A 10,386-nucleotide genomic window follows, 5' to 3' on the forward strand; every position below is an offset into this window, starting at 1 on the left:
AAAAATATGAAAAAAATAAAAAAAAATATTTTTTATCTATGCATTCTTAAAAGACGTTTCCTTGAACTATGGCACCACTTCGTGTTCGGTCTATTATATTCTTTGCCAGAACCAGCAAATTTTCTTTTAAATGTGCCTAAAGTTAGCCAAAAGTAATTTACCACGCGTTATTGCTTACAAGAAAAACAAGATAACAAAAATAAACATTTTGATCTCCTTTTCACCCCACATTCGGTGCGCTGCGACAACTCTTATTCAAGGTGTTGCTGTGAGATTCCCTTGTGACTCCATATTCGGAAAATTCTTAAAACACTCCTTCGAGCTGTGGGAGTCCTTTTTCACTCCATATGTACCATGTACTAGAGATGGGCGCAGGACAGCGGGACCCGCGCGACCCACGGTACTGATTTAAAATTGGCCGGGATGGACGGTATCGGGAAGACCTGTAAAAATATGGCGGGCGAGACGGGACCAAAATCATTTCCCGATACTGCCGATAAAACCGTAACCCCCGAAAATTCACAAAATTTTCCTTAAAAACGATGTTCGAAATAAGCACTTTTTTTAAGCAAAACAAAGTAATCGGAAGATATCAGATCTTTCATTATTATTTTTATTATTTCAAATTAATATGAAAGACATGAACATTTTTGTTAACCTTCGATCGGTTTGCAAACCACGCCACACACGTTGAAATCTTAATTGATCGTTTAAATTTGTTGTCCGAATGTAGCCTGCTTTAGAGATAGATTTCGGGACCCACGGGACCCGTGTACAATTCTGAAAAACGTCGGGATGGGCGGGTTCGGGACTTAAAAATCGAATTTCGGGATGGGCGGGATCGGGATTAAATATTTAGTCCCGTGCCCATCTCTACTATGTTCGCAATTATATACTATGTATGTTTGAACTTTATTTCCGAAAAATAAATATATTTAATCAATTGCAATGCCATTTCACTTAATTTATCTTCTTTTGCAATACTTTCAGCTAATTTTAGCAGCGTTGCTGGTATCTTCATGCACCGCATCCCTGCACGGTGCAGTTTCAACACAATTTCAACAACTAGACCCTCATGCACATACCTACTCATATGGATATGCTGATCCCAACTCACAGAAGCAAGAGACCCGTTCTCACGATGGGGTGACCCGTGGTTCCTACTCTTACGTTGATGGCAGCGGACACATACAGTCGCTTTCATATGTTGCCGATCCACACCATGGTTTTAATGCTATCGGAACGAATTTGCCGAAGTCTCCATTACCTCAAGATACTCACTTTGCCGCCATTTACGCCGCTGCTGCTCACTCCTACGTGCCATACGCCCAACATTATCCACAACACATTCCGGTTTTGACTCATGACGGAGTTCCTGTAGACACTCCAGAAGTGCAACATGCTCGCGCTGAGCATTATGCTGCATATGCTGCTGCTGCCGCCGCCGCAGCTGCGCATCCAGATCCTCATGATCCGCACGTTCATCATTTGTATAAGCGTTCACTATACGGACATTCTTGGAACTATGCGCACCAAAACGCTTTGTCCCACATTCCGTTGACTCATGGTGGAGTCCCTGTGGATACTCCTGATGTACAGGCTGCCAAGGCTGAACATTTTGCCGCGCATGCTAGAGCTTTAGGTCATTCGGCACATGCCCATGGTGCGCCCGTAGACACACCAGAAATTGCTCATGCTAAAGCTGCGCATTATTCTGCACACGCTGCTGCTCGAGCAGGTCATTCTATTGGTCACGCAGTACCTGCACATGGTTACCACATTCCTGTGATTCACAATGGGGTGCCGGTAGAAACGCCAGAAGTGCAACATGCTAAGGCAGCGCATTATGCCGCTGTCGTAGAAGCGTCAGCTCGAGCGGGTCATGGTGGTTCACACGACGAAGGCCGTCACTACGACGGGCGATGGGATGGCCCATATGACGGTGGTTATGCGGGCAGCTACAAACATCCAGGACCTATCCACATCCCAATCATTCACAATGGCGTACCAATCGAGCCACCGGAAGTGCAACATGCCCGTGCAGCACACTTGAATGCTTTGGCCGCGGCAAGTCACGGTCCGGGACGAGAAGATTATTACAGCCATGAAAATGACGGCCAGTACAACTCCCACCATTACTAATTTCTGACAATTACGCGTAGAATAACGAATTAAACACATACATACTTATTATCTCACTGCGGATTATCGGAACGGAAAGGATTGAATATACATACATACATAAATGGAATAACATTATCAAGAAACGAATTACATATAAGTAAGCAGTATAAGAAGTATCGAAACGGGAAAGTATATACACAATGCAAGAAAATTGATTACTGATCGGTTGCAGGAATGTATTAGAATAAATTTTCTTTTCCTCTATGTATACGTTCTATAACACTTTCGCCTAGATGCACAAAAATTAATTTAAGCAAATATGTACATATGAATATACTTATGTATTTCTTCAGATAAGCTGATTTGTGGGAAGAAAAAAACGGCTTTAAGGATCGTCAACTTAGTCAACGTTTTCCCATTAAACAAAAATAAATAGTAGGAACGATGTTTAATCCAGAGGACAAAGTGGTCATCAAATTTTAATGTGTTTCATTGCTCTTCTAAAACTGTGATTGTTTTTCTAAAGACTTGTTTCCACTATGTCAAATTCAATGCTATTTTTCGTACAATTAGTGAAAACACATAGGGGTATTCTCGAAATGCCAAAATTCAATTCTAAATTTGCAAGAGTACCAAAACACCCCATTGCAAAGTTCTAGCCTGCATAGCTAGCAAGCAACAAAAGGCTGTGTCAAATCCAATAACAAGAGACAACAAGCAAAATGACGTGAGCGAAATGAGAGAATATGTGAGCGGTTTCAGCAACTGCAAACTGCCACCACAGGGTCGCATTTATCTTGTTTCGCTTTGCTGCAAAATATATGCATGGTTTAGAATATTGACGTACATTAAGCTAGCAGACCATGGCCACGACGCGCAACTCTCACCTAATGGGTTCCCCGGTTCGGGGTAAACGAAGCTCATGATAAGGCTGATTAATTATTTTTAAAACTTATTTTTCATAATTTGAAATCATAGGGATGCCGTTTTCTTTCGTTTCTCAATGGATTTTATAATTGAAAAGGCACCAAAATATGTATGCAATACCTTTACATATAGTCATTTAAAGTACAAAACCGCGCATCAAAAAAATTCAAAAGCTCGTATGTGAGGTTGCCTAAATTATATAGGAGAGAGTAAAACATGTCCTAATTAAAAACGGTTCTCTCTTGTAAACTTAATTATCTCTTCTCTTTATGTCTAGGTATCGATATTTTATTATGAATGGCTATAGGCTGCCAGGAGCTTGCGGTGACCAAATATCTTTTTCGGCACAAATGTCAGTTACGAGGTTTGTACTTTAAACGACGATATACAGATTGGCGCTTACACAATATGTTAGTCTTTGGCCTAGCTTCTCCTCCGATATGTGGCGTGCGCCTTGATTTTGTCACATAAAGTAAAGGACTCCGAACGGCAATTGTATTGTTATGAGAAGCTGTTTCCATGACAGAATACATTCGACGGTTAACTATTACCAGCAGAGGGGCAACCGCTATTAGAAAAAAACTTTTTTGTTTTTTATATGTTGCATAACAAGCCAATTAATTCAATAATTTCCTTTCTTTTGTTTTTTTAACGCCGTGAAATGTACTGATTTTATGAATTAATACATTTATTTGTAATTTTTTATGGAATCGGCATCGGCATCGGTATCGGCCGATTCTTCCCCATAAGCCGATTAATCGGCATCGGTACCTGAAAAAAAAATTGGAATCGGTCGGACTCTATAATTAAGTTTAAAAGAGAGAACCGTTTTTAATTAGGACATGTTTTACTCTCTCCTATACAATTTAGGCAACCTCACATACGAGGTTTTGAATTTTTTTGATGCGCGGTTTTGTACTTTAAACGACGATATGTAGAAGTATTGCATACGTATTTTGGTGCCTTTTCAATTATAAAATCCATTGAGAAACGGAAGAAAACGGCATCCCTATGATTTCAACTTATGCCAAATGTTTCGTAAACAAGCAATTCTGAACAAGAAACTGTTTTTCCACAAAGATGTTTAAATGGAAGCATTACAAATATGGAAAAATTGCAATCCACAAGGCTTTATTGGTAGTAGGTCCTTTTTAAAGCACATTTAACAAAAATATAAGCTATTAGTTTCGAAGTTAGCACAAAATGAATTTTTTTTGTTTGTTGTTTGAAAAAAAAATACTTGCACAAGTATATAAGTCAAAATTGTTAAATATATATCGCTTTCACTCATTTCTTCGCAGAGTTGGTGCTTCTTTTATAGGAAAATTCATACGGCTTATGAACAGATTCATCCCATGTAAATGCACCATTAAACTTTTTATGGGAAGATGTATGGAAATCCAACTTGCTATAATTTCATATGCTTAACAGTATCAAAACAGTATGATTACAGTATCTCCCCATAATTTTTCATATGAAAAAATGTATTATATGCATCCCTCTCGATATCATTGAATTCCCCATTGGAACATGTAGTCCCTCTATTTTAGCGTATCACAGTTCATATGGCTTCATACCATGTAAATGCACCATAGTTATTTGATTCATAATCCCAATTTTGTGATATAAATTGCTCTCTCTACGCGCTTCGAATTTTTCACAATTGAGCTACTGTCAAAAAATCTGCTTTTTAATTAAAAAGTTTTTTTTTTTGAAACGCCTTCTTTTTTGTATCATAAAATGAATTAGTTTTTTCATATACACAATTAAAAAAAAATAAGCATTTTCCAAAGCAAATGAACAAAATTAATTTTTTTAGGAATCAAATCAAATCAAAGTAACTTGAATAATCGTCCTTTTCAGTAATCAAAATCTTGGTTACTCAAGTAATTGATTAATGGAACAAATGAACTTACTCGAGTAATCGAATAATCGCACATGCCTAGTATGTACATATCGTTGCCTTAATATAAAAAGACCCTATCTAAAATGTTTATGTTTTTACAGAGTAGTCAAAAATCTTAATAAAAAAAACTAAAGTTCTGAAGTTGGAATTTCCAGGGACCGAACATAACAGTTATTGATGAAAACTGTCATGGAAAAATTCACTATGAAGGAAATGTTCTACAACTAAGTGAAACATACAAATCGATATCGTTTTGCACCGAGACTCAAATTTGAAAATAAATTTTTATTTGCAATTTTTATGCAAAATTTAAAAAAATAACAATTGTATTTGATTTTTATATTATAAATCCAAAATAACAATTATTTTTGATTTTTATATTATATGGCTTAGATAACAGTTATTGAAGAGTTTTATTTATAAAAGTCATCAATAAAAATCAGTCAGTGACTTTTACTTTTAAAAGTCATTAATATAAATCAGTGACCGACTTTTATTTTTTAAATCAATCATATAAAAGTCATTAACATTTTTCGCAGTTAAGAAGGTGTTGGAAAACAAAAGTTTACTACGACTTATTCAAATGACTTTATAAGTATGATTGAAAAAATAAAGATCAGTGACTAATTTTTATTTATGACTTTTATAAATAAAAGTCTTCGATAACTGTTATATAAAGACATATAATTTAATTATCAAAAATAACTGTTATTTGCAGATTATTTAAATAAAAATCAAAAATAATTGTTATTTTCGATTTATAAAATAAAACTCAGAAATAACGGTTATTTAAATAGTAATTAAATAAAAGTCAAAAAATAATTGTTAAAGAGTGATTTTTTTAATAAAAGTTGTAACTGTTACCGTCCCTGGGAATTTCTTTAAAATCCTGGGTTTAATAAATACGAACACTAGTTTATTGATGTATGCGGTTGTTTTAAATTCTGTTAGGCCTTTAATGAGTAATCTACCGACCATTGCACAAAGCCAAATTTGGAAAGATAATGAGTTATTGCCTTTCTATATAAAGGTAAGATTATGGTAATTTTCGCCTCTCAAAACAACCGAATTCCAATTACATCTTTTTATTTTTCCATGGACATTGTCATTGCCAAGTTTTTGGCTTTTTCGATAGCATCATTTATATCCCCGACCATATAAAAGGCAATTTCCGGCAATTCATCCAACTCTCCATCGAGAAGGCGTTTGAAACCTTCTACAGTTTTTGCAATGGATACCATTTTCCCTGAATGTCCCGTAAAAACTTCTGCGACTTGGAATGGTTGTGATAGAAAACGTTGAATTTTGCGAGCCCGAGCTACAGTTAACTTATCATCTTCAGAGAGTTCATCCATTCCAAGAATGGCAATGATATCCTATAACAAACGGCTTTAGTAGCAAACTCAAATAAAAAAATTCCTTAAGAACCTGTAGGGATTTATATGATTGTAGTGTCTTTTGTACTCCTCTAGCTACATTATAGTGATCATCGCCTACTATGGATGGATCCATTATCCGTGAAGACGAATCTAGAGGATCCACTGCAGGGTAAATTCCTAACTCGGCAATAGCGCGTGACAATACTGTAGTGGCATCCAAGTGTGCAAAGGTAGCAGCGGGTGCTGGATCAGTGAGATCATCAGCTGGCACATACACGGCTTGTACGGAAGTAATAGACCCGTTCTTCGTACTAGTAATACGTTCTTGCATGGAACCTAGTAAAGTTAAGATGATGTCCGTAAATATTTTTTTATGAAAGAGCGTCGCTTCTCACCCATGTCTGTACCCAAGGTTGGTTGATACCCAACAGCGGACGGTATGCGTCCCAGTAAAGCAGAAACTTCAGCACCCGCCTGAGTAAAACGGTAAATATTATCAATAAATAGCAGCACGTCTTGGCCATCCATGTCGCGGAAATATTCGGCTAAGGTAAGGCCAGTTAATACGACACGCGATCGTGCTCCGGGTGGTTCATTCATTTGTCCATATACCAGAGCCACTTTTGAACTGTCATCCTCTATTGAAATCACCTTGGACTCAATCATTTCCATGTATAGGTCGTTACCTTCTCGAGTACGCTCACCAGCGCCTACAAAAAACGGAATACCCTCCATGTTTCTTAGCGACGTTGTTGATTAACTCCATGATGAGTACTGTCTTCCCTACACCAGCACCTCCGAACAAACCGATTTTCCCTCCCTTTACATATGGCGCCAAGAGATCAATAACCTTGATGAACAAACATGTTAAGTAAAAAAAGAAAAACATTTTTAAGGTTTGAAGAGTTATTGATTAACCTTAATTCCGGTTTCCATTAATGTGGGATTTACATTTAACTCCATCATTTCCGGTGGGTCTGCATGTATAAATGAATGAAAATCAGACTGAATAGGACCACGTTCATCAATTGGATCGCCAACAACATTCATGATACGTCCTAAGCACGCTTTTCCCACAGGAACTCTTATGGGATATCCTGTGTCCAATACCTTTTGGCCGCGATGCAGTCCTTCTGTGCTGTCCATTGCGACTGATCGAACGGTACCGTCTCCAAGGTGATGAAACACCTAAAAGAATGAGAAAAGCCTTTCCAGTCTGTTGATACATCTATACTGTACAATACTTCTAAAACTAATTTTCCGCCAGGATATTCTGGTACAACCATTGCATTCATAACTTCGGGGACGTTATTTTCAAATTTTACATCCACTACTGGTCCAATGATAGCAGAAATGTATCCAACAGCCCCGGGTATGGAACGTATTCCTTTTATTTTTTGTTTGTTTTTGAAATCGTTTGAAGAGTTCTCCTCTTTTTCAGTCATTTGCAGTCCCTCTTCCACATCTTTATTTTTATTTTCTGCTTTCACATTTTTAAATTCAGGCTCTACCGGTGGTGCGACCCCACACCCGTGGTCATTCCTTTCATCATGAGCATCGTCATTTACTTAAGGAAAAATAGTCTGATTTGTGAAATCGTTTGGAGATGATTTACTTACCGGATCCGGAAAATTCTCGCTTAATGGTTGCCTTAATACCTGGTTCTCTGAACATTTGCATATTAAAATATTTTCCATATTGAGAAGTTTGAAAGGATAGGCTCTTTGAAACTTTGTAGGAATTAAGTAAAATTTAATTTAAAATAATTTTATAGAATTTAAATTGTGACTTACCAACAGCGGGGCGTAAAAAATTTCTCCAAAGACAAGCCATAATTAGATTAGATAAAGTAAAATCATGGAATATCGTTTGTCGTTTACGGACGGTTTTTTTTCAAATATTAGTTGACAGAAAAATATGTGTACATTTGGTCGATTATTTGACTGGCACCGTTACATTCGTACGCATTTTATCTACAGTATGAATCAATTGCCTATTAAATCGTCGCTGGGATAAAGAAACAGTGTAAATGCCACATACACTATTATTCGATAATCGTACCATTGGATAGACAATTCTTTAATTTATTAGAAAAATCTTTAGTTTTTTTAAATATCTTTTTGGATCACGAACTTATTCGCGGAAAACGAATTTTTATAACAGTGTAGGTACTAAAATTGTTTACAAATAGTGTATAGTGCACTTGGACTATTATTAAGAAAATCCCAAAGAAATTCTTGTAATATTAAAATATCGTTAGAGTAGGTTACCTCGTTATATTGCTGCTAACTTTCACAGGGAGCTTTAAAATGTGAATAATAAAATAGTGTAATATCGACATACATCAATTAGTTTTTCTGAGTTTGCAACCAATATAAAATAGTGTACAATGATTTCATATAAAAATGTTCAGAGTACTGATTTTATCAGTACAGTACTGATTTTTCAACTCTTGTACTGATTTATTCATTTCTTCAATCAACACGCTAATGTCCTGGTTTTTCAAAATTTGTACTGATTTGTACTGAATTTTCTATTCAAACCAAATACTTTATTATTTTCTTACGGATTTTTACATAACGTTGGAACTTCCTTAAACTGTACTGTAAAAAATAAGAAGAAAATAATTTAATTGTAGTTGATATGTTTTAGATAATGTTTGATAAGCCCAAGAAATGAATACAACAAAAAGATCAATCGTTTTATGGAGCATAAATTATTTAAAATGAAGGCTTACATTTTTGTCGAGTATTGTTAGTTATCTCGAAAATAACTTTCAGTTTAATAACAATAAATTTCAATGTTCGAATGGCTTTTGCCTATAACTTACAACTCCTATTTCTCAATTTACTGACTTTGTAAAATAGTTTTGCATACAGGACATAGAGTTAGATACTCTTTTTAGCGAATTCTTACAGCCCAGTTATGCATACTTGCACTGCTTTACCATTTTACGTAAAAATCAAAACCCAACATGTTAAGTGCTATGCGTTGAGTAACCGCTTACACGCAAAGCCCATTTAACAGATTCTTATGTGACAACTCTCATGCAAAGCTAAGTATGCATAACTGGGCTAATAGTTTTCACAGTTTTTGCGTAGTTGAAAAATTATTTAACCCTTCGGAGGGCGCGCTTTGAAAGTTACACTAGAGGGCGCGCCGCGGCAATTTAGCCGCAAGGTGTATCTCAAAGGTTGACTGCATTTTTTTTTTATTTATGTCGAAAAATCATTCAAATAAAATATTTGAATAATTTGTGTTTATACTGAAACATATTGTAAGCATTTATTTTTTAAATTTGTATGCGTTGTAATTGTTGTTGTAGCGGCTACAACAACCCCGCCCAGATCGGCTGATATCTCAGCCGTTGTCGTCGAGTTCCACTAACGGCAGCCCCAAGAAGCGTGCAGCCTCCATGGGGTCGGTCCATAGGGACGACGCCGTTAGGGTTGTGGGGTTTTCCGGGCATGCGAAGAGATGTTTCGAGTCGTGAGGGGTCTCTCCTCATGCCGGACACTCGTTCGGCACATCCGCATTTAACCTACTCCTGATGTCCTGGTCTCCCGAGGCAGATGGAGCTCCGTCGCGTCAATGTCCGGTGTTTGTGTGACCAGAACGGCATTCACAGGTCTTGAGTCTGCATAACTCGAGACTGCGTCCCTGTGAATGCCGTTTTTATGCGTCATCAACAGTGGTGTTGGTACATTCTACACATTGTGAAATATGCTTGCAATGTTTTCTGTAAACATTTTTGTTACAATTAATATGCACAACAAATTTTTGTCTTATTATTCCTGGTACATATTCCTTGTATCAATTTCTGTTGCGTAGATGGTTCGCTTCTATATAAGTTTAACAACAAACCAAATTTGACAAGGGATGACGGAAATTCGTTCTAAAATACAACATTTAAAAACATCCTTTTTCTCTAAAACCTAAGAAAATGAATATCATAATAGTTACAATGTGTACGCAAAGTACAATTTTAAGTATAATTTTAAAATTACACATGACAAAATACTTAAAAAATAACAATTTTGATTTAGACCC

General features: G+C 36.4%; 1 protein-coding gene and 1 pseudogene across 1 annotated transcript; one reads left to right on the forward strand and one right to left on the reverse strand.

The window, feature by feature from the left end:
- Window positions 1-948: 948 nt before the first annotated feature.
- Window positions 949-2,601, forward strand: LOC118753554 (histidine-rich protein PFHRP-II-like). Its single transcript, XM_036488438.1, has one exon. The coding sequence runs from the start codon at window positions 949-951 to the stop codon at window positions 2,140-2,142; it is 1,194 nt and encodes a 397-aa protein (XP_036344331.1). The 3' UTR covers window positions 2,143-2,601.
- Window positions 2,602-6,042: 3,441 nt separating this feature from the next.
- Window positions 6,043-8,016, reverse strand: LOC118753556 (annotated as a pseudogene).
- Between the last annotated feature and the right edge of the window lie 2,370 nt (window positions 8,017-10,386).

Source organism: Rhagoletis pomonella, unplaced genomic scaffold (genome assembly GCF_013731165.1).
Source record: "Rhagoletis pomonella isolate Grant_MI unplaced genomic scaffold, Rhpom_1.0 Rhpom_scaffold_02610, whole genome shotgun sequence".
In the NCBI taxonomy this organism is placed as follows: domain Eukaryota; kingdom Metazoa; phylum Arthropoda; class Insecta; order Diptera; family Tephritidae; genus Rhagoletis; species Rhagoletis pomonella.

Coding starts and splice junctions, on each gene's coding strand:
- LOC118753554 (XM_036488438.1), top strand. CDS start 949: ATGCCATTTCACTTAATTTATCTTCTTTTGCAATACTTTCAGCTAATT.